The 25861-nt window shown below is 35.8% G+C and overlaps 1 protein-coding gene across 2 annotated transcripts in view; it reads left to right on the top strand.

Annotated features, from left to right (window-relative positions):
• The window catches only part of CCDC80 (coiled-coil domain containing 80), a 36436-nt gene extending 18731 nt beyond the window's left edge, over positions 1-17705 (top strand). For both annotated transcript variants that reach the window (XM_051985292.1, XM_051985291.1), the window contains exons 4-8: positions 4785-4921; positions 7952-8100; positions 13434-13537; positions 15056-15136; positions 15943-17705. In XM_051985292.1, the coding sequence (XP_051841252.1) occupies positions 4785-4921; positions 7952-8100; positions 13434-13537; positions 15056-15136; positions 15943-16289 (818 nt within the window). In that variant the 3' untranslated portion in view covers positions 16290-17705. The remainder of the gene's footprint in view (positions 1-4784; positions 4922-7951; positions 8101-13433; positions 13538-15055; positions 15137-15942) is intronic.
• The last annotated feature ends 8156 nt before the right edge of the window (positions 17706-25861 follow it).

Below are 25861 nucleotides of genomic sequence, written 5' to 3'. Positions count from 1 at the left end.
ACTCAGTCATGATACTTTGGTGTAATATAGTAAGAGAAATTTGGAGCAATAAGTATTTCTTTTGTAAAGAAAACAGATGGAAATTATATTCTATAGGTGGGAACAGGACCAGTTAGCTGATGATAACAATATATAACTCAATCCCATTTCATTCAGCAAACATCCACAGGATATGTGCTATACTCTCCACATGCAAAAAAAAAAAAATGAAGAAGTGAGAGGAGGCACTGATTCTGACTTCAAAGAATTTACAACCTAGCAAATACTTTTATATTCAGTTAAAATTCTTCAAAGTAAGTGAATCAGGAAAAGATGGGCATTTCTCAAGAACAAGAATGTTTAAGATACAAAAAAACCCAATTTTGATTATGAGAAAAAATCAAAATCAGAAAAGGTTATGGATGAGTCTATAAGAGTGAAACTTATTGACCAATTAAATTTTGGGTTGAGCTTTTTTTTTTTGGAAAAAGATGTGTACAACTGTTGTTGAATATAATAAAATACATTAGAAGGTCTTCCAGGTATTCTCCACATACATAAGTATCCCTTCAGGAATAATGTTCAGTAATACAAAGGTTTAAGTTAACTTAGGCTAGCAAGGTTGACTAAGAACAAAAAAAAAGTGTATTTCAGGGGTTTTTTGGTGTTGTGTTTTTAACTCTGATGCAGAAAAGAAGAAGATCAGAGAAAATGTAGGCAATTGGCTGAATGGAGCAATAATAATAGATGATAAAAAGAATTAACTGTTTAATCTTTGAATTTGTTTTCTTAGCCAAGAAAAGTGATCTTTAGGTTAGAAAAGACAGAACAAAAATGACTAATAAGAAGCTAAAATCCAAGATTAGTAGGAAAATAGCAAGGGAACACTTAGTTGATTTCAAGTCTGCAGGTTAAGGTTAACTTGAACCTAGAGTGCCAAAAACCTCAGTTAAGGTGAACTATATCTTTGAAAGATTGCAGAGAAAAAAAGAAATGGTTTAGGATTAAAAATTGACAAACATTGTTATGATTTTTAAAAAAGGAAGAGTCTGGAAATTAGAGGACGTTGACCTTTACCTGATAAAATTTTATACTTTATTATTAAAGAGATGTTTAATGTATGCTTCTAAAAGGAAGGAGTGACTATAGAGAGCCACTAACTCTTTCTCCCTTCCTCCCTCTCTTCCCCTCACCCCCCCTTTCTCCTTTTCTCCCTCCATCTTTCCTCTCCTTCTTTCCCCAGTCACTAGATTGTTAGATCAGAAAAATGATATAGAGATGACTTACCAGGATTTTTGCAAAGTATCAGACAAAGTCTCTCATGCTCTTCTTGGGGCCAAGTTAAATGATGTCACTTTGGTAGACCTAGAAATGCTTGAATAATTATACTTGAAATGTTTTCATGGAAAAGGGTCTCTAATGGAATGTTTTAAGGATCCTCTTCTGTTCAACAGTTTTATTAGAGATATATTTAAAATAGGATTGCCACATTTGCAGATGACAGAAAGCAAAGGGGGTTTGCTAATCCTTTGGATGATAGAGTCAGAGACCAAAAACATCTCAATAGGCTATATTTAGCAAGATGGAATTTAGTAGGGATAAATATAAAGTTTTGAATTTAGATTTTAAAAAATCTGCTCCCCAAGCACAAAATAATAGCTCCAGAAATTCATTTGAAAATAGTGAGTTTTAGTAGACTTCACTTGAATGTAAGTTCAGGAGTATCATAAGACAGCAAAGAAAATTAATTTTTCTTAGGTTATGTTAAGAAAAGCATGGAAACTAATAACCAAGGGTTATTAGTCCTGCTATATTCTCACATCTATATATTGTGGGCAGTTCTGAGCACCTCGTTTTAGGATGTGAAGAATACACAGAGACTGGTGACCATGATGAAAAAGAATCTTGAAATCATTCTATTTAACAATTAACTGAAAGTAACTGGGAAGGTTAGGATGAAGAAGAGGAGTTAGAGGAAAGAGGGGAACAATAACTCTCTTCATATATATGAAGGATTATTATGTAGAAGAAATGTGAAGCTTCTTTTACATTATTTCATAATGTAACATTAGAAGAGATGGTGAAAATTGTAAAAAGATAAGTTTTGGTTTGCTTTAAGGAAAAGCTTTCTAATAAATTAGCTGTCTAACAGTAACATTTCTATACACACACACACATATATATATGTATATATACATATATATGTGTATGTGTATATATATATATACACATATATATACATTTCTATATTTATGTTACATACATGTATTTTATATACTATGTATATTATATAAACACATAATACACATATGTATATGTGTGTATGTATATAAAGCTTTGGATGACAGTGGGTGCCTTCTCACAAGGGGTTTTCAAGAAATTTTGGATGACTGTCTTTTTTACTTATCTCTTTTTTAAGATGTCCTTCTAAAATGGTGATTCTACTCCCCACCCCCCAATCCATTGCTATACCAAGAAGGCCTGTTGAATAATTTCAATAGGCTCATGTACTTGGATGGGAAAAAATTAAATCTTTACTTCAATATTTTCATTGTAATTCTATGTGTTTTAATTTATGCATTTAAAACATTGTGAGAAGGGGTCCTTAGCCTTTGACAGATTTTTAAAGGGAAACATGTTCAGAATGAATGCCTCTCATTATGGGACTCTTGGCAAAAAAAAAAAAAAAACAAAAAAAAAATAGCTATGTGCTAACGCTATATCCAAACCTACCCAGAAAATAGATGGATTTTCTCAATCCCAGACTCTGGGACAGATCATAGAACAACTAAAACACTATAAAATGGACTAATACTATGGCCGATATCAAATTGAACAGGATAAAAGTTTGAGGGTTGTGTAGAATTTTATAGAAAACTCATTTTTCTATCTATCTATCTATATATGTATATATCCATCTATGTCCACATTTACATAACACATACACATCTATGTATATATTCATATGTTACCCATGCTAAGGATGGGAGAGTTGTGGATACTTTTGGAAAAAAAAATTCAAATAAATTGTGGAACTTATGGATGCGTTTTCAGATTGAAGCTGGCCTCTCTTTCACCTGACATTGATTTAAATAAAATCAAGAATAGGACTAGCTTTTTGGCAGGAGCTGGTAGCTGGAGGCAAGAGCTGTCTCAAGGTAGACATGAGAATAACCTAACACCAAACTTGGTCAAATCCTCATCCAGCTAGTCTATCATGATTATAATACTACCAAGTAACCCAGCTGTAGTCTGACATTGGTCAGTTTTTCCATTGTTTTTCTTTGGCATCTTTTCTATGTGATCATGAACATTCATTTTGGCACATGACTGTCCAGAGGGCAAGAAAGAAAAATTTGCCATCTCTTTGGTTTAGTCAAAGTTTTTGGCCAAGTTTTTGATTGGAAGACCAGATTATGAAACTGAATTTCTTGTCTCATTTTAACGAGCTCTCATTTGTAATGATTTAGGTAACATAAACAGATAGGGTCTGTAAAAAGTTGATTCTGGGACATCTTTATATTTGGAAGGAGTGGTGTTTTATGGAGCCAGTTTCTGATCCTGTCATATATTCTCGTTGTCTTCCATGAGTAGGGAAAGGAGAAAGCCGGACCCAGATCTAGAGCTCCTGACTCCAGTTCCACTGATTTGCAAAATATATCATTCTGTTAATATCATAAGATTACAATCATTAATTTCTAACTTTCTTTATAAAAGTGATTTGTATTATAGGCTCATGAATAATAACAATGCATATGCTGGTAAATGTTTAGCAACTGGGTCTCCAGGAAAAAAGCACATGTGATATACTTTTAAGTTTAATCTGTATCAAGATTTTCACTGTCACTTCTTTAAACCTAGACAATCAACTAAACAATAAATCAAGCCTTGATTTATAGCATCTGATGATTTTCAAGGTGTCAATGCTTAGACTGAAAATTTAACAATTGTCTTTCATGAGTGGTCCTAGCTGGCTTTAGCATACTCCTACTTATATCTCATATGGTTCATTTAATAACATAGGGAGAATAAATACTATTTTCTTCCTGTTATAAACAAGGAAATTAAGATACAGGAAAGTTGTCATGACACAGAATCTTACAAGAAGCCTTAGAGACCATCTGATGGTCCAGGTTTTTTTTTTTTTAACTCTGTGTGTCATTAATTCCTTTGGCAGACCCATGAAGCCTATGGATCTGTTCTCAGAATCAGGCTTTTCAATGTATTTTTTAAAAACAGTAAAAAGGAAACCAATTACACTGAAAAACAGTTATCCAAAATAATTTTTTTAAGTTTACAGATCTCAGGCTAAGAATCTCTAATCTAGTTTAAAGCTTCTTTAACTATGGATTGTAACCCCTGCATAACTGAACATGGGGTCGTGAAAAAATTTGGCAACAATAAAAAGTTTCTGAATACAGCAACCAAAGATTAATTCAAAATAAAATATGTGATTAATTCAAGGTGTTTCTGGCAGCTCTTGCCCATGTTGCATTGAACAAGTTCATCAAAATTGGTTCTGAATACACAATATGAACACACAGCAGGTTGTGCTGCACATGGACAAACTGCCAGAAACTCCTTGGCTCACATTTGAGATGGGGTCATGGAAGAATTTCTCAGGCAAAAAGAGGCCATGAGTGAAATAGTTTAAGAAGCCCTGATCTAGTTTAACTCCCTTACTTAATAATTGAAGAAACTTTTTTTCCAGAGATGTGAGAGATTATTGGTCTCACACAATTGTTAAGAAAGCCGAGATTTGAGTACACTGGCCCATACTCATTAATGTTTTTATCTCCTTTAAGATAATGAGAAACCCATGAAAGTTCTAGATGATGAAGATTTAGTAGATCAGCATCTCATCAGTGAACTGAGGAAAGAATATGGAATGACCTACAATGATTTCTTCATGGTGCTGACTGATGTCGACATGAGAGTCAAGGTGGGGATTTTGGGATCTAGGGCGCCATACTCTAGTATGAGGATTCTGATTTTTTTTTTTACAAATGGTTTTTTTTTACTGAAATGTATATATCTTATTCTCCCCCATATGGTCTATACATTTGTTGTATCTGTTTTAGTCTTAATCTTTACCTTTAAAAAGTCAACAAAGTCTGATTATTTTCATTTGTATCAAAGATATGTGTGACTAGATTACCTTTTACAAAACTAATATTTGAAAATGCAAACTTGTTTATGAAAAATTGTGGAGGAGGATAAGGAGTAGGACAAATAATTACAAGTAGCATCATATAACAAAATTTTGAAGGGAAACTGTTGAGTTGACTTCAGTTTTTAAGGTGCAACAGAGAAATATATTGTCAACAACATGGAAACCAGGAGTCACTAATGGAGTTAGTTCTTTGGCCCTAAATAGAAGGCACTCTCTTCAACTGATGCCGTATTGGTATGCAGAGGCATTAAGAGCTGAAATAGTGATGGAGGTAGCAGGAAAGTTATAAGCTTCCAGAAGATAATCAGGCTATCTAACTTTGGACCAATTGCAGGTAGCTTGGGTTGTTCATAGAACAAGAATCCAGATTCAGGTAAACTCATGAGATGCCAGAAAATTGCAGACTTTAGTTTTATTTTACTTACTGAAGAAAATTTTTTCTGAAATTGATAAGAATTGGATTCTTTCTTCCCCATTCCCATTGCCTGACTCTCTCCAGTCTTAAAAAGCTCTGCCTTAGCCATATGCCAAAGAATTAGTAGGGACAAGATAACATAGGCTGCTATCACAATGATGATTGCTTCTTCTCAGCTAGCTTTTAGGGTTCTCCCTTGGAGGATGATTTTGAGAGCTGGTTCATTCCTTTTTATCCATACATGGCTGCACACATTCAGCAAACATTCAATTTTTATGTAAAGATCTATTGTCTAAGAGCCTTTCTAGCTCCAATATCTTATGATTCTATAAATCAAATACCAGCACATATGCAGAGAACCACACCATCTTGGGACAACTCTCTAAATCAGTATTTCCCAGCCCCAAACTTCTAGATATTCCAATAAGGTAAAATACTTAAATTTACTTTTGTTGATTGCTCCACGGCTCTAGGTGGTGTGGGAAATGAGGTCTAAACTCCCAGGCGGATATTATAGGTATGCAGAAGGAAGTGAATGAAGGCCCATCTGAGTTTCCCTTATATGATTGTGTCATATCTCATTTTACTAAATATATACATGGACAATTCTCACAAATATTGTAGGATTCAAGGAACTGTCAGCTTGATAGTTGTTCACATTTTCTCAGTTGCCTTTTAATGATAAAAGTACTATGATGATATTTTTCAATGAAAAAAACTTCATTTGATATACTCTGAACATTTTTTAACATTATTTTGTTTCTGATAGTTTCTTCTATAGGCACTTAAGTCAGGATCACTCTTTCTTGGACTGAATGTTTTAAAGTGCTATTGCTACTAGCTAAGTATAATATTATTATCAGGTATTAATAAAGAATCCAAATGGAGTGATTTCATTATTATTAATCACTATCAAAATACCAGTAGATAAGTTCCATATTATATATATTTGTTAACCTTTTGATTTACTACATCTCACACCAAGGCTCTTGGTAGTCCCTTTTACTCTTTGATAATTTTTCATGATTTCAAAATCTTTTCTCCTGCTCTTCCATGGTGTTTTGTAAATGAGCTTTTGTGGTTGAGTTGTGTCCAACTCTTCATGGCTTTATTTGGTTTTGTTTATTTGTTTGTTTTGTTTTGGCAGAAATAGTGAAGAAGTTTGCCATTTCCTTCTCCAGTTCATTTTATAGATAAGGAAACTAGGGCAAACAAAGTGAAATGACTAGCCTAGTGTCACACAGCGTCTGAGGTCAGATTTAAATTCAGAGAGATAAGTCTTCTTGACTTCAAGCCTGGCACTCAATGCCACCTAGCTGCCCATTTCATTCTAAGCAATGTCATAGTAGATTACTATTTCTCCCTCTCCCCATTTAAGTTAACAGAGTGATTAACTGTTTGCTGGATAACATGATTTCTGGGCTCTTTTGGTACAATTAATGTTCTGTAGGATAGAGCAATAGTGCCATCATTTTTATCCATTTCCTCTTTTTCAATCAGTAGTTTATTCATAAAAAGTCAATAAGAAACTCCTGAATCACAATACAATACCTAGTATTTATTCTCACCTCTGCCATGACCCACTAGTGACCTGATTATACACAGACAGATGACTCCAGTATGTCAACCTGTCTGCAATTGGTTTATTCTTGACTATTAAATACATGTGATTTCATGTTTGCTTATATTATTTGTTATTTGTCATGTCCAATGCTTTCTGACTTTCTTCTTGAAGAATGTATTCTGAGGCAAAAAAACTTCTACCTAATTTATAAGGGTTTGGCCTATTTCTTTCATTGATCCTGAGTCATATTTTCCATCAGATTTACCTTTTCCTGAGTTACAAGAACAGTTTCTCTGTACTTCTTTCAGCCACTCTTTCTTTCCTTTCCCTTCCACTCTTCTGATAGGCTGAGAAGTTTCTTTACATAGGTTTATTACTGTAGATAGACTTAATTGAGTAATTTCATTCACTTTTCTTTGTTCAAGATGGTGTTCCTCACTTCTTTTTCTGTTGTAAAGTACATGAGAACCAGCTCAGCATCAAAGGCAAGGGAAGTGAAACTGGGATATATTCATAGTGAAGAATTTTGGGGGTAGATGAGTGACTTCACAGTCAAAGTTCTGTAAACCTGAAATACCCTGAAAGTATAAGTCATGATATTTCATTCAGGACTTCAGAAAGGGAGAAAGCAGTACTGGGTGGGGCAATGAGTTAAGTGGATGGGCCCCAATATTTCAGTTTCCATGACTGTAATCAAAAGTTATCCTGCTCTAGGCAGATTGGAGAGTGCAACTCCAATCCCCACTTGAAGAAAAACTGTCCTAATGAATAACTAGAGTTTGAGTCTCTAATTGTCTTTTCATTTTTCTTTCTCAAACAGCAATACTATGAGGTTCCCATAGCAATGAAGTCTGTTTTTGATTTGATTGACACTTTCCAATCTCGAATCAAAGATATGGAAAGGCAGAAGAAGGAGGGCATTGTCTGCAAGGAGGACAAGAAACAGTCATTGGAGAACTTCCTATCTAGGTACATGTCCTTTTGACCTTAGGAATGGCTGGGTTTTATTTGACTTTAAATCATCTTAAGTGATTAGATCAAAATATTGACATAAAAACAACAAACAAATATTTGTAGATTTGTAAGGTCTTTATCTTTTCTGAGAAAGCAATACAATTTTAAAAATGACACAGAAAATTATCAAGTGAGGGGGTTATTTTTTTTTCTCTTGCTAATTGGAAAAAACTCTGATAATGAGGATTATGATTTTGGATTCATGCCTGTGCTATTGACTTTGTGATCTTGAATCAATAATTCCTCTCTTTCATGGCACAGAGTACAGATGACTGACTTTCCTTGACCATGAGTTGACTTACAAGATCTCAGAATAGTAGAGTCAGAGGGAGAAATCTAATCTACCCCCCTCACCCATTCTACAGAGAGAAATTGAGGTCTAAAGAAGTAATTTCTCTAAAATATTGCTAGCAAAGATTGAACTGGAACTTCGACCCAAGTCTTCTGAATCCCAGTTCAATATTCTTTCCCATACACCATGCTACTTCTACCTGGATACTCAAATCAAAGGAAATATAAATTTGGGAAAATTTGAGATATCAAATAATTATTCAGTGTCCAAAATATCTAAATGTAATTTAAGCTTTCAAGAAATATCTAGTTCAATACAAATGTACAAATCTATCCAAATGACTTTTATAAATTGAGAAAATATTTTTTTAAAAATGAATAACTCTAAAGATATGAATAAATGTGCATTCCTATGAGGAACATGGCATTAGACTGAAAACTGATGTGACTTTCAAAGTGCCCCTTAACCTAAGACCTCATTGGTGGCCAGAGAAATAAAAAAAAAGTTACTTCTTCTATTTTATGTCTTGAAAAATAAGGCAAGATTGAAAGGGGGAAAAAAAAGGAAAATGGATCACGATCTCTCAGGAGATAAAAGAGGAAACAATTATGATAGTACTGATTTTTGCTTGGCAGAAGTCTCGTATTCAACTTCACTATGTCCTTCCCACTATTTTCAGTCTAGTTAAGGAATTTCCCTCCTGCTATAGCATCTCCATAGTGTGCTCCTTATTTTCCCCTAAGACCATCGACAAAACTGTAATTTTTGCCTTGAAAGTTTTATGCAAAATTGAAAGATTTGGAGGTGCTACTCCTTTTGAAAGGACAAGGCAATTTTTAATCCAGAAAGTGCTATCCTGCCTCTTCAATCCAGTCACTCTTCTTATTGTTTTATTTTCTATTATTGTCTTATTTTCTAAGCCCCTTTATCTTTAGAAGTTGATATGAGAATGGTCATTCTCATGTTATTATTCTCCTTCTTTCCCTGCTCATTACCAATAAATAAAAGGTGGGTAGGTATCAAGTCATAAGTATCACAACGGGATACTTTTTCTTTTAATAACCTGGAAGGAATTCTGAGGCCATATAGTACAATTTTTACATTTTACAAGTGAGGAATTTGGGGCTCAGACAGAGGAAAGTATTTACTCAAGGTCATGTCCCCAATAAGGGGCAAAATCAGGGACAAAGCCAAGATCTCTTAGAGCCTCTAAATGTAATATGTTTCCCATGACTTTATACTTTTCCCCAGTGCAATGCCATCAAATAAAATTGTCAATTTTGCCTATTGTCTTAGGCTAACCCTTTTGCAGAGGGGTACATTCAGGCTCTAATGAAGAGAGCTCTCAGTTTAAAAAAATTATCACCCTTTCTAGCAATAGAAGCTCATTTCACATCTCAACCCAATGTACTAACCCAAACTGCTCATAGTTTCATATTTGCTAATGACTCTCATTCTAGATAGTTTCTCTAGTTACAAGAGATGAATAAAAGGGAGAAGCATGTGAGTAAAAACCTCTAAAGCTAAAACTTTAGGAAAGAGGGATATGGAAAATAGCAGAATTAACTTGGTTTTTGTCTTCAAATGGAACTTTTTCTCCAAATTTTTTATGGTATTATCAGACACTGGAGCTAGTCTCGTCTTCAGTAATGTTCATTTTGTTTTGCCTATAATTATCTCTCCTTAAGAACAAAACCACAGGGAATGGTATTAAATATATTCTGATTTGGGAATATTGGTGAGATGTGTAAATATATGCACAACTTGGACTTTTTCATTTGCAGAGTAGCCACACTAACAGGGAAACCACTGTTCCATAATAAAGCAGTGAGGTGAGATTCACAACCTGTGCCATATCCTGAAGCACCAATCCCTTGGGGGGAACCAGCTGAGCTCTTGGGGTACCCCCGTGGAGAAAGAGGCATTACTTAGCAAGGAAACAGCCTGCTGTTCATTATGTCTGAGACAGCAGGTCTTGAATCACATACCACAGAAGTCAGGACTTCATTCAATGGCATAGTTAAGTAAACAGGCCAAAATATACATCACCCAAAATAACTCCCTCCAGAGGAAGACTTCATTGCTCTGTGTGAGGCCTGGGAGTCTGGGTTAGTTGGGTCCGGGGTAGATGGATCAGCGCTGGTCTGGCAAAACTCCTAGAAAAGCAGAAGAATGTACAGAATAGACCCTGACAACAGTCACCAAGCTATCTTCCTGGAATCCCTGACAGTCCTGACATCTCACCCTCCTGCCCTGCCCGCCCTCCTGCTGAGCGCACACTTCTCCTCCCCCCATTCTAAACATAGATTTTATATTTTCTTTCCCTTTTAAGAAAAATAAGTAAGAGGAATCACTCTCATTTAATGGTCATAGATCTCAGTAAGGCTCATTAGAGGCCTTCCATTTAAAACTAATATTTTCACAGGCTATTGTGTTCTTTCCCAATCATTCAAATCTTTGCAACACTCCCACATCCCATCTCCCCTACTCTTGAGGCCATTTCTTTTTGTTCTATATGTTTGGTCTCAATATCAAAACAGTGGGACTTGATAGGGAAGGAAATGAGTATGAAAGCCATTCTTTTTTTGTTAATTCTTAGCTCAAACTGACCTCACTACAGTCCTCTTATTACTTTAAATACAAGGCAAAGCATATTTTCCCTAATGAATATATCTCAAACATCCTCAAAATGTTACTTGGTTCTACTTATTCTTTGTATAAATTATAATCATTTAAAGCCTTTAAAAATGCCCTTTTGGCATGTAAGACTGTAATGGACAGGGTACAAATTATGTTCAGTGGACATGATCCCAGATCCTAGGACAGCATCTATTAACTTCTGATTTATGGAAATACACTAGTCTATATTAAGAGGGGTAGTAGTAAAAATAGAAATGAAGAAATAGGAGCAGCTAAATGGCATAATGGATAGAGTGCTTTTTAAAAATAATTGGAAAATGGGACACCACAAAGAGAAATAGTACAGTCAAAAGTAAACAAACAATTATGTAGGCAAGAGATATACAGAATAAATTAGAAGTAATCAACAGAGGGAAGATAATAATTTTAAGGAGGATTAGGAAAGGATTCTCAAATGGATATTTCTTCTGTTACTTGAGGGAAAGAAGAGAGTGGTTAATGTTACTGGAAATTTTGGAAAACAAATAGAATATGGTTTTCTCAGTGAAGCAGGAAGTTAAGTCATATATTTATAAATGTGGAAAATAAGAATATAGTTGGGAATGAAAGGAGAAACGAAAAAGTTTAGAATAGTCATTGTGGAAAATTTCAGGTAGCTTATGAAAATGGAGCATTGTCAGGTAACACAGAATCATAGATATATATCTGGAATAACATTTAATTCAACACCCTAATTTTACTGAAAATAAAACTGAATTCTAGAGAGGATAAAAGTTTTGTATAAGGTCACATATTTAGAGAGAATTTGGACAAAAATCTTCTTGACCAAAGTTTTGTACTCTATCCTTACCATACTGCCCCAGGGATATGCTTCAGCTGAGTTCATGTATGATAAAATTCTAATGAATGAAATAAACTCAATTTTGTCACTTTCTCTAACAATATGCAAGTCTTGAATCAATATGAAAGGAACCAGATGATGGGAGTTTCCAGGCATAAAAATATAAAATTAAAAATGGTTACTGATTGAGATATATAGAATTCTAGAGTTGTAAGTAACTGAAGCATTAAAATATCTGTGGGCTCAAGGGCAAATGAAGTTCAGGTAGAATAAAAGATCAACCTAAGAGGATAGGGACAGGCAAAAAGGCCAGAGGATGAAGAATAGGTATGACATGAGCCAAAGAATGAGAGAAGGATGAAAGGCGAAGTTTGTCAAATATTAAAGTTCTAGATCATGAAATGGTGTCATGCTACAAGATGATAAGGTGTTTGGTTGATACATCTGTGATAATATGTGGTTGAAACCACTTTAATAAGATCAACAGAAAGGAGGAATAACGTGATCATATTGGAAGAGGCTCAATGTTGATATGAATATTGAAATTCCTGCAAGTTAATTTCTTGACCTTTAATGTATCACATTTCTTTAATTCTCTAATGAAACTATTGGAATTCTTCTCAGAATAATGTTTTTAAATGCACAACATAAAATACAATTACTATTTTTTAAAAATGTCCATTGATTCCAATTTTAGAATACTTGTATACAGACAGTAACAAAGGAAGACTGTGAAGAGGGGATAAAATCACCAAGAAAGGAGAAAGTTAAGAGAGCAAACTGAATTTTAATAGATAATGGAAACAAGATTGAGGGAAAGAGTGGTTTAAGTGAATTGTGCTGATTTCAAAAAGGAAATAATACTGAGAAGTGTCAATCAAAGAAAAGCCAATGAGAAGGATATGGCCTGTCTTCCTTCTGGCCCATTGAAATGTAGGAGTGGTAGGAGAAGCTTCCACCAGAGAAAATTGCAAGGGGTATGTGTCTTTGAGGGAGAGTCTGGTATCAGTTAAAATAGACTATCAAAATACTGCTTGCAGAGTTCAGGGATATAGGTGAGTTTGTTGAGAAAAGAGCTGGTGATTCCAAAAAGTACAGTGGATCTGGACTAGGAGATGGGGAAATTAGAATAGAGAGGACCTAGGGAGCAGTAAAGCTGATTCAATAGAGATGGATCTTTGAGAAGAGGTGACATGGTCATGAAATGTAAAATTGGATGAATAGGTTTGGAGAGCCAGTATACTGATACATCAGTGTAACAGAAAATATGTATAACATTTTACTAGATGAGGCACACTCTGTTATCAAAGTTTAAAAGAGAGAGGGCTTGCAGAGTTAATCTAACCCATAGTTAGAAATAGGATATGGAATGTCACTGTTTCAGCATGAATCACTGTAGAAACTCAGACCCAAGTGGCGTCCTATGCAGGTGAGAGGCATCCTATGGACCTTGGAATGGGGAGGACAGCCAATTCTGATCATGTAAATCCTAATTTTCCATTGCTTACTTCCCAGATTCCGTTGGAGGAGGCGTTTACTTGTGATTTCTGCTCCTAATGATGAAGATTGGGCATATTCACAACAGCTCTCTGCTCTCAGTGGTCAGGCTTGCAATTTTGGTAAGAAATCTTGCCATTGCTATTCCTACAGGCTCTTTTCTTCTCTGCCTCTTTTTTTTTTTTAATAATAAAAATAGAATGCTTTAACTCTTGCAAAATGCTTTTTTATGTATTGTCTCATTGAATCTAATGAAATCTTATTTCAATTACCACAAATATTATATACCACAGATATAATAATAATGTATATGTGTAACATTTCCTTATTATAGTCGAAAAAACTGAAGTCCAGAGAGTTTTAATTATTTATCCATAATTATATAGCTTTTAAGTGTCAGAGGCATTATTTGAACCTGTTTTCTTGATCCTAAGTCCACATCATTGAAAATTTCTTTTAATTCAGATAATAAACTCCTGAGCACTGATTAGTTTTCACTTGTGACACACAAAAGTTTACCCCATGGATCAAAATCACTTCCATAAGGAAAAAGTGAAGGGGGAAAAAAAAAAAAAACTAGCCTGGCTTATATTTATTTTGTTGATTTCACAGACCTGCATTTGAAAATGTGATTCACATGATGAATATGCTTGGTATTTGGGTAGGAAGCAACCTTACCTATTAGAACTATGTGTACTGAATGTACTGAAAGGAAACAGAAAAAACATATATGCAGTTTCCCCTAAAAGCTATATCTGACTGCCTCTGGGCTTCTGTTCAAAAGAAGTCCATTTTCAGCCTATCTCCCATCACTAGGCTACAGAACTAACAGTTATTAGATGATTAACTCCAGGTTCCTGTCTGGCTTGAGACTTTGTCAAGATCTTCATGACATCTCAGTATTGTGCCATTACAACCCCCTTGTCCTTCCTGCTTTCTGTCTGTGGTATCCCCTCATCTTCTTTATTTTTTAAAGGATCCCAGCAATTACCAAGCTAATTACCCTCTTCCCTTAATTCAGCTAGATATTTGAAATAAATAATGTGCTTTTCCCAAGGGTTTCCCCTTTGGAACTCTTAAAAATAATCCCCAGGGCATACTCTGACCTAAGGGGTCTTAGGTGAATTCTTAGGATAGGCTCTCTATCAACTGAAGCAAAGTAAGTCTCTGACCTTCCAGTCCTTCCTCTGAAAGTTAATGAGAAAAACTACTAAGGGAAGGCATTGCAATTTCTGGCTCAGCTTCCTTCCAAGCACCAGCCAGCCCAAAGAATCTCAGACATTTTAATGAACTAACTGCTTCATGTCTTGTTTCATCATTCCAGAGCATGCAAATCACAGTTTAAGACCAAGTTCTTCTATTTCAATCTGCGAAAACAGTTGAACATTCTTCAAATCCTGAAATTAATTCTAAGAGCTACAGAATTAGTAGTACTTTTAGTACTTTTTCCATTTTAGCATTAAAAAAAATCCTGAAGTCTAATGTGTAAATAAATTATTCATCTCATTTTCTTGTTAAATATATGTATTAACTCTGGGAAGCTATCTTAAGTGCTCAACTGCAAAATTCTGGGAAGTAGTAAATGGTTGCTATTTGAAAAGGATTGCTATAAAGTAACTATGACTCTCATTTCTCCTCAGGTCTGCGCCATATAACGATTTTGAAATTGTTAGGCCTTGGTGAAGATATTGGAGGAGTTTTGGAATTGTTCCCAATCAATGGTAATATGTTTTTAAGTAACTATTAACCAAGTTAATGTGCCCATGCATACATACACACATAAAACATATTCTTGAGACCAAGAGAATGTTGGAAAATGAATATTATCCATTCAAAATGTCACTTAGAAAAGTAATTAATAATATCTTTCTTCCATTAATTCTATTTGATTTCACTAAATTTATTTTATAGCATTCTTTGCCTCTATCCTTCCTACACCCACATTTACTGATGAAAAACTCTTCTTGGCTATAAAGGCATTAGTTGAAAGAATGACTTTGGTTGCCAAGAAATGAGTTACTACTCTGAGGGGAAACAAGTTCAGGAGCATGGACAATATAGTCTTTGTTAATGACTAGCTTAAAAGAAATGAATCTGACTAGAGCTAAATTAGCATCTGATTCTACCTCTTCTAACATTTCTATGAGTGAGACATAATGTGTACCAAAGTTCATTACTAATAATATTATAAAATAGCAGGAAAGATAAGTACTAGAAGCAGAAGCAAATTTCTCTCAGAGCTTGGGCCAAGTTGATAACTACACTGAGGTATTTGGGGGATATTATACTCTTTGAAGACACATGACCCCAGCTGTAACTCATGCCTTCTCTTCCTGCCATTTTGTTATATTTTAAAATAATGTATAAATAATTCTGATGTCTCCTTCTGGCAAAATTCCTGCATTACAGCCTTGGCTTATGCCAAAAGAAAGGAGGGCTGAGTTCCCTGGTTGGTCCTGCCATATTGTTTTTTCCTGAACTACAAAACCACAATTCATTGATGACTTCTATTTCAATCCCATTCTAGGAAGCTCTGTGGTTGAACGAGAAGATTTGCCTGCCCATTTAGTGAAAGATATACGGAACTATTTTCAAGTTAGTCCCGAGTACTTCTCCATGCTTCTGGTTGGGAAAGACGGAAATGTCAAGTCCTGGTATCCTTCTCCGATGTGGTCCATGGTGATCGTATATGACTTAATTGATTCCATGCAACTCAGGAGACAAGAAATGGCCATTCAGCAGTCACTGGGTATGAGGTGCCCTGAAGATGAATATGCTGGCTATGGTTACCATAGCTATCACCAAGGCTACCAAGATGGCTACCAGGATGATTATCGTCACCATGAGGGTTATCATCATGGATACCCTTACTGAGCAGAACTATGTAACCTTTGCCTCCCTTCCATTTCCCAACCAATAATCCCTGCAGTTGTTAAAGCCACATATAGCCAGCTATGTAAAGAAATTACTTCAAACAGTTTAAACTACCCTGCTTTTTTCTTACAGTGCTCATCGGAGACTAAATAAATAGCAGACTTTTGCATTCCCCAAAGTGCACGAGTCTTTCAGAGTGAAAAAGTTCTGAAATAGTAACCTCAAAGTTTTAAAGTAACAAGGACTTCTTTTTGTGTTTTCTTTAGCTGAAAGGCATCTGTTGTTTAGTAATTGTACTAAAAACTCAGATGATTTACTTTTATTTCCTTCAAAGATGGACACTTGTGGTAGAGAGAAGACTGTAAAATGAGCATTTTGATGCTTTTTATTTTTTCAAAAGTATTTATTGGAAAGTGAGAATTTTGTATTATGTCAAAGATGATGAGTAAAAAGTCATAGCCCAGATTTTTTTAAAGAAGGGTGAATGAATGAGATTTCAGTTTGATTCTTAACACCTTTTAAAATGTCTGTCAAAAAGAAACTTTGCTTAAATGAACCAAGCTTCATATTTTGAGTTTCATTCATAAAACGTGACAATGAAAGAGGGGATTACAACAATTTGCTGAAAAATCTTTAACCAAAGGGAATGGCCATGCCATGTGACCGTGACCACAAAATGGCTCTGGCAGCCACAGTGACTTCCTTGTGAGGTTGGGTTTGCCTCCTTTCAGGTTATCCCCTATTCAGCACTCATGAACGCTGTCTCCTAGGCTTCTTTTATCAAAGGGCTTTGGGGAGCACAAAACTTGGGCAGGAAGAAAAAAGAAGATATAGAGTTCCAAAGTTTGCCTTTGAATTTAACAAAGGGTATAAAGCCAGCTATCTAACCAAGGTGGAATCGTTTTAAGCATAAGAAGACTAGATCCCTCCTATCACAGATAATGTCCATGTTTATTTGCTTCCTTGGACTCACTATTAATATAGTGTTACTATATTAGAAGAATACAGACACATAGTCTCCATGGTTGCTTTTGTTTCTACTGTGTCAGATGTGACCTATTTATATCATAGTGGAATAAAAATGTGGGAGGGAAGTGAAATCATTTCTTAGAAGGTGGATTTTCTTTTTCTTTCCTTTTTTTCAATTTACAATGGAATGACATATGCATTCATCATTCATTCATTCATTCATTCATTCAACAGATGTCTATTGAATGTCCACTGTGTGCCTCATTAGGCTATTTGAACAGTCTTACCCAGTTTTATTGACTGCCTTGTTCTGCTCCTATAATAGGGATGTGCATTGGCCATTATTTTTGTTAACTAATACCAGAAGTTATTATTGGCTAATAATAACATCATTATTAGCTAATTATAACAAATAGGTCAATATTAAATAAAACAAATGTTTATGCATTTGCTGTTAGTTCTCTCATGACTGCTATGTAGGGGTCTTCAAGCATCTCTATCAAATCTCTGTTCTACTGCAAATGAAAGTTCAAATGGGAACTCTAGATCTTAGATAAAAAAGAGAGCCTAAAAAATTATTCATTTCAGGAAAAGGAAAACTATCATCTCTTTTTCAAAAAAAGCGACCGAGACCCTGAAAGATTTCATTCTACTCAAAAAACATGTCTTGAGCCACTATTCTACACATTGTTCTGTATGTAGAAAGGATAAAAAGATTATAGGATAAAAGACACACAAAAAGATATAGAAGAATAAGAACATAGAAAAAATGAAATATTCCTTATCACAAGAAATTTACGTTTTAGGGGCAGGAATGAATATAACATTTACATGGATAAATGTAACTCAAACAAATAAAAATGGAACAAAGGGGACAAGAGATAGGTTAGATAAACTATTCTTTAAAAAAAAAAACATTTGAAGAGGGAGAGGGACTAATAACAGAGAATTGGGGAAAACTTCATATAGGAAGTGGCATCTGAGCTGACATTTGAAGGAAAATAAGGATTCTAAAAGAGGAACATGAGAAAGGAATGCATTCCATGATGATGGGAATGCACAGAGGTTAGAGATAGGATATAAAATTTAGGAAATGATAGCAACATAGTTTGCTTATAATGTAGAGGGAGTGAAGGTAAGCAATATAAAATTAAGTAGGGAAGGCAGTCAGATTCAGACTGTTGAAGGTCCAACAAGACTGTATTTACTCTATGGACAATTGGAAGGCACTGATATTTTTGAGTAGGGGTTGACATTGTGCATTAAGAAGATTATTTTGACAGCTGTGGGAAGATTGGAGAAGGTAAAAACACAAGAAAAGGAGATGAAAATTAAAGCATCTGAGTTGGAAGGGACCTATGAGACTATTTAATTCAAGTTTTAAATGAATTATTTCTCAATAACAGAACCAAGATGTGATTATTCAAGTGAATAGGAAGTTCTTACAATAGTCCAGGTGAGAGGTAATGAAGTTATGAAGAATAGTGATAGATAAATAATTAATAAGCTGATAATATGTCACAGAAATTAAATCAGTAGAACTTGCCTGTTGATTATTTGTGGGATGTTGGAGAGGAGGAAGAGCCTGTTTAGAGTATAGGAATGGTCAGGCAGAAGAAAGAAAGTCAGGAGACAATTTTGTTACAAGAACCAAATATGGAGAATTTCTGGGATAAGGGGGACATCTGTCAACAGGATTTTAAGCCATTGATGGATCAAAAAGTATAGATGGTGAAGGTTTAATCATCTGGGGATTATAACTAATCTTTAAGGAAGCAATTTTAGTGGAATAGTGGGATTGGAAGCTGATTTCAAAGAGGTGATAATTGAGCAGGCAAAAAAAGTATAGCCAGTGAATGATTTAAAAAATTCTTTCTAGGAGTTTGACAATGAAAAAGAGGAGAGGTATGGGATGAAAGCTTGGGAAAATAGTAATATCAAGTGAAGCGACTTTAAAAAAAAGATGGACAGATGTGTAGCCATTAGGTAAGAAGCCTTTGGGAAAAAGAGACAGAAAATCAGAGAAGGGAATGCAATATTATTAAAGGAGATGGGATAAATACTACTAATACCACTTAAGTAGCATTGACAAGATGAGGGATCTACTCTGAGGCTGGACAAGAGAGGATTTGTGAAAATAGAGAGAGTTTTAGAGCAGGGAACTCTGCTTGAGTGATTTCAATTTTTTCAGTAAAGCAAGAATTTTGCTGAATAAGATTGTTTGAAAAATTGGGGTTGGGGCTTTTGAAGAAAGAAGATATATAGAATAAACACTGCTGGGGGTGATAATTACTCACTTTTCAGTATTAAGGATCTGGTTGACCTGGGAGGGCATCAAAAATAAGGAATGGAATGAAGAGTAGGAATTATCTGAGGGCTGAAGTAAAATGGCCTTTGTGGAAAAACAACAGGAAATAGATGGTAAGTATATTTAAGGTTGAGGATTGGCATTGACATGAATATTTGGAATCAGTGGTATGTTGCTAAATATTTAACATCCAGCTCTCTTAACAAAAACTGAATGCATGACTCACTTTAATCATGCAAGTTTAATCTGCTTGATCACTTTCTTAAGATTAGACAACATACAAAACCATAAATCAAGTGCTATTCATTGCATACCTGACAGTTACCCAAATTTTGGAGGTATGAGGGTGAGGAATAGATGCAAGGACAGGAGATTGTTTTTGGAGAAGAGATTGATTCTAGATCATGGAGGTGTATAATTTTAGGTCTAAAACTGATTTAAAGACCTGGAAGATTTGTCATAGTGAAAGACAAAGTAATTCCTGGGGGAATGATTTCTTTAATCTTGGGCATCTACATATGGGATTACTTCATTCCACCAACTCTCCCCAGCACACTCCCCAGGAAGAGATGAAAGGGGGTGGAGGGTCTGGAGCTGGGGGCCCCTTGTTGATATTATTTCATTGGGAAGATACATCCCTGCGGTCTCAGGTAGAAAGTTCAGGCCTCCTTGGAGTCAATGGAACTTTTGTAAACAATTTGGTATCCTCCATGTTCCTCAGATTTTGGACATCTCAGAAATGAAAACTTCCTTAGGAGACCCTACCTTGGAGAAGTGTGATCCTGGATGTTGTTTTAAGATCTGATCTGTGGGTAAGTGAGAAAAGTAATAATTTTATAGAAAATAATTTTATAAACAAATCCTAGATTTTCTGAGATGGATCTCTCTATTGGCTTATCCTCCCTGATCCTACCAAAATAATTTTCTTCTTCATTTTTCCTCACTCTAACCTATCTTCTAACTACTTTGCCTGCATGTCAGAATATTGGGCCCTGGAGGTTTCATGTGGCCATTTGAATTTGAGCTGTGTTACCAGTTCCCATGTGGAACTGTCTGATGTCACCTGAGAATCCAAGTCTCATGCATACCCCAGAACCTTTAAGTCCATTTGGATCCAAACATTCAACTAAGCTCAGTTCTCAGTCAGTGCTGCCTGCTCATTATCACCTTTGGCAAATACAGAGAAAGAGATTTGATGGGGACAGTGGATTCCAACTGACACAGTGAACTGGGAAAACCCAGTCAGCTTGGGGGCTGATTTGAGGGGGGCTATCCCTTCCATCTCAGAAAGCCCCCAGAAGTTTCTTATTAGATAGTTTAGAGCTGCCATGGAAAGTTCAGGTGGGTGAGGAGACCAGGAGGGCTGTGAGGGGCTGTGAGTGATTTGGGTTCCTGGGGAATATTTAAAAAATGTCCCTCTAAGATGTTCACATGTGAGATAATTCTATGATATCCTAGACAATCAGAGCTTTGCATAAACTATGTGAGCAGAAAGGAGTTATAGCCTTAGCGCCTTCCTCGAGAGCAGCTGAGGAATGGTCCCTCATTCCTTAAGATTTAGGATAAACACTTTTTGTAGAGATTTTTAACCATTTTTGCAGCAGAGACACCTCTGGCAGTCTGATGAGATCTATAGATCTCTTCTCAGAATGATGGTTTTAAATGCATAAAATACACAGTATTAAATGAAACCCATTATATTAAAAAACAATAATCAAAATATTAAAAACAAACAAATTTATGGACTTCAGGTTAAAGATCCCTGGCCTGTAGCAAATCAGCTGTAGCCTGCAGTATGAAGGATGATTTTGGATATGGGATAGCTCTAGAAAAATGACAGCATGATGGCACAGTGCTGTGGTGGAGAACTAGTTTCCAATCCTGTTTTGTTGCTATCTGACTTATGTAACATTTAACTACTTAACTACACTTCTTTGCATCTAATTTTTATCATCTGCACAATAAGAGGTTTGGAGAAGGTTTCCTTCTAGTTGTCAGTGTCTTTGGTTCCATAAAGTAAGTTAAGCTTGTCTTTGGCTCCCTCCCCTGGGTCCCTATCATATATCCCATTTCTTTAGGCAGTGCATAGTTGTGAAAAGTAAGAGAAAATCTGGCTTCCAAATCTGTCTCCCACACTTAGCAGCTGAGTGACGTCAGACAAGTCAATTAATTGAAATTCCTTGTGCCTCAATGCTAATTACTTTACAAGGCTGCAATGCATATTACATACAATGATCTGTATAAAGTGTGTTTTATGAATTTTAGGAAACTATACAAACAATTAGCTATTAAGGTTGCTCTCAGATAGACTGTTTTTTAAAGTGAATCAAATTTCCATGTAAGTCTTCACATTGATAGATTTTATTTCCATGTTTTTCACTCTGTTTTCTTTATTTGAAGGTATTAGAAATTTTATTAGATATATGCTTTTGAAAAGGAAGCTACAAAATTGAATAAGATGTATTTTGTGCTCTTAAGGAGTTTACAAGTATAATAAAAGAAATGATACACACATAGCCATCAAACAAAATCGATGGTGATCAATACCCAAGGAAGGTACCCTAATTGCTAAAGGCTTTCAAGGGAAAAAGAGTCATCACTTTCAGTTGGGATTGGTCATGGATGACATCTTGAAGGAGGTGAGATTCAAGTTAGTCCTTAATTTAAGAGTAGGATTTCAGGAAGTGGAAACATCAGAGAGATTGTTAAGGATGACATAAGCAAAGATTTGAAGGTAGAAAAGCACAGGGCATATTGAAAACATACAATAACAGCCTAGTTTGTCATCTCCTTAGATGAAAATTTGAATGTATCAAAGATTCTGGGGTAGAGGGAAAGAAGAGGGAGAGATATGGGGAAAAGAAAAAGGGAGGGGAAACAATTAGTCCAAACTGTGGAAAAATAGGGATGTGATAGCAGGCCTCTAAGGAGGTAGTAGTGGTAGACTTGACTTAATGGTGCTTTAAATTTTGTAAAATGCCTTATAAATGTCTCATTTGAACCTTTCAACAATTCTGAGAGGTAGGTGCTCCTATTATCCCCATTTTATAGAGGAAGAGAACAAAATTTAAGGAGGATTCACCCAGGGTCACACAGCCAAGATGTATCTGAAGCAGGATTTGAATCCAGATTTCCTGACTCCAGGGCATTGCTCTCTATTCTAGCTGTCTAGGTAGCTGAGAATCCAGAATGTTGCTATGTGGGCTATCCAGTGATTCTAGTCAGTTGCTAATAAGTTAACTTATTATTAAGTAAGTAATAAGTAAATATTATGTTACAGTAATATATTATTATTAAGTTAATTATATTATATATACATATAAAATTAATTAATAAGAGGTAGTCCATTAGTGCCCCAAGAGATTAATCATAATTAGGGCTCCAGGCAATCCTGAGAGACCATTTAAGATTTGGTGAGATAATCACCACATGGATCTCATTTTCAGCTATTCTCCTTTAGTATGCCCACTGTTTGAGTATAATTGTTACATGGACTTCATGGAAAAGCACAGAACTTGGTCAGAGGATCTAGATTCAAGTCAGTGTCCCTGGTGACTTAGTAATGCAGCTTGCTAGGGACAGGTATATTGATATCTCAGCTTCCTCATTCATATAATTAAGTATTAAAACACTTTCAATGCCTGCCACACAGCGCTCTTGTGGGCATCAACTGAGGCAATGAGGACCTTCTCTGGTGCCTTCTTTCTCTGATTCTCATTTTTTTCTTCAGTAGCTTCCTTGCTGGCCAACCCCAAAGTCATATTAGAGTCTGATGTACCCTCAACCTCAGAGGATATCACAGAGTCTCCATCTCAGTCAGAAGAAAGGAATGAGAATAGACAGAAAAGAAAGAGGAAGGTATGGTCGGTGATTGAGTCATCAGACACAAAGCTTGTTCTGAAAAGGAGAAAAATTGCTGATTTTCGCCCAGAAGACTTAGAGGCTTTCTTCAGGCTCCTGGGTAAGAGACGCCAATATCAGGAATTCCCGGTTCATATTTGCCCAATCACATTCCCAATGTTTAGAGCCAAGTCTGTTAACTATGAGCATGATGTCCAGGAACTTAAGCACTAGAAGAGTCAAATTCAAAATAATTCTACTTATAAGTATAAGGTGCCTAACAACAATAATAACTTAATCAACTTGAAGTTGAAGTGAACAGAGGGATCAATATCTTACTTAAAACTCTTGCCTAGGATACAAACCCAAGATTCTCCAGTTTGTTCCTCAAAGGAAAAGATTCCCAGAAAATGGGGGCTCCCAGATGATAAAATTAGGATGATGAACTAATGCCCCAGACAGTTCTTCAACTCTAAAGCAAAACTTCCCATTCCCAACAACTAGAACTATTTCCAAATGGAATGCTTTACCCCACTAGTCACTGATGGTTTTCAAGTTGAGGCTGGAGGACTACTTTCTGGGAATTCACAGATCAGGTAGGGTTTAGGCTAAATGAAGTTAGAATTTATGATTCTGTGACTCTAGAGACAGACATGTCTAGAGAGACCTATAGAGACAGGGGTGGGGAACATAGATTAGCCCATAGTTACTGCTTCTATAAGAAGAAGGGCACCAGACCAGTTTCAATGTTTCCTGGCATTTGTATCTATAACCAGAACTTTCTTCTGGGGTTGGAGTGTTCATGATTTCCTTGTCCTGTTCTGATGCAGCCTTTCTCCTCCACAGAAGACCCAGTCATTAGGAAATTCTTGGATTCCGACAGTCATTTTAAAGTAGCTGATAAGGTATCTGCTGCTTCCCTGGACACCTAACTGTGGGATTTGTTTTTGCTTTGTAATGCTGGGGTAGGAAGGACCTTTCATTGCTTGTTTGAGGCTTTGGAGATAGGTTCTGGGGGTTGAGTACTTGCATTGGGGAAACTGAGGCACAGTATTCTGAGGCTAATTATTCTATCATCTGTTTTGCCACAACACAGGCATTCGGGGGCTTCTGGAGGTATGGCCTGTAGTTTCCTCTAGAACACGGGTCCCTCCCATGTGGTTCTCTTTTAAACTTAAGAAAAACTTTGCCTCATTACTCCTTCAAAGCTTAGCTGAGTTTAGCAAAGGAGTCCCATAAATTTTTCAAGTATTTAACCTTTGTCCATGAGATCAGGTAAACCTCAAAGTGCTATAGAAATGCTAGCTATTAATTATGTTGGTGATGATGTAGAAAAGGAAGTTATTTCTTACTTTTGGCTTAGCCCAACCCATAGCTGAGCTCCTTTCATTAAAAGTTACACAAGGATCAGGGCTAGTTAAATTGTGGGCAGTGATAACTACAACTTTTCTTTTTTATATAACATAGACAATAACGATGCTATGTAAATAGAATTTAAAATATATAAGTATATTTTATGTAAATAAAATGCTACATAAATAGTATTTTATGGTTTGCAAATATCTCATTTTATCTTCACAATAACCCTAGAAAATAGGTGCTATTATTATTTTCATTTTATAAATATGGAAAGAGAGGCAGGCCAGAAGTTAAATGACTGCTCAGGTTCACACTGCTAATAAGTGTCTGAGGTCAGATTTCATCTCAAGTTTTTCTCATTGCAGGTCTATCTATTGTGCTACTAATTCCCTCATGCCCTCCACCTAACTAAATAAACATTGACGTCACAAGCTCTCCCAGCCAAGTGGATTATTACTTTATGGGTGGTGGGGACTAGCCCATCCCCTCCATTCCAACAATCCTCTCATTGAATGCTCTTTATAGGAACCCCCCCCCCTTTAATGCCCACTCTAGTCTCTTTCACCTCATTCTCTTTAGGAACATTCCCTCCCCCCTCCCCATCACTTTCATCCAGTTATCATTCTTTTCTCCGTGCCAAATTGCCCCAGAATTGGTTGCTTTTACACTCCTCAGTGCCTTAACATTTGAGCTGAGCTTTAAAAGTGGGGTACAATTTCGAGTATCAAAGATAAAAGGAAAGGGCATTCTGGGTGTAAGGAACACCGCTGCCCAAAGCACATAGATAGGAAAATTTGGGGTGTGTTTAGGGAATAGTTAGCAGTGCAGCTTGGCTGTGTTTTAAAGTTATATGAAAGGGAGTAATGTGAGGTTAGGTTGGAAAGTGTGGTAACAGACAGTCTTTTGGAGGCCCTTTCAAGGACCCTCTGGAGACAATAGCTCTGCCTTTTTTTGTCTAACCGATTAAGAAATGCAGACATTGGTAAATTATGCTGGGGGTCTTTGAGGGGAATGGGGGGCACATAGACAACTGCTTAACTTATCACCAATATAAATACTAGTTTGTCTTAAGAAAATTTCAATCTCTTTGGACTTC

Source organism: Antechinus flavipes, chromosome 3 (genome assembly GCF_016432865.1).
Source record: "Antechinus flavipes isolate AdamAnt ecotype Samford, QLD, Australia chromosome 3, AdamAnt_v2, whole genome shotgun sequence".
NCBI lineage: Eukaryota > Metazoa > Chordata > Mammalia > Dasyuromorphia > Dasyuridae > Antechinus > Antechinus flavipes.
Note: the sequence above shows the minus strand (reverse complement) of the source record. Positions and strands in the feature narration are given on the sequence as shown.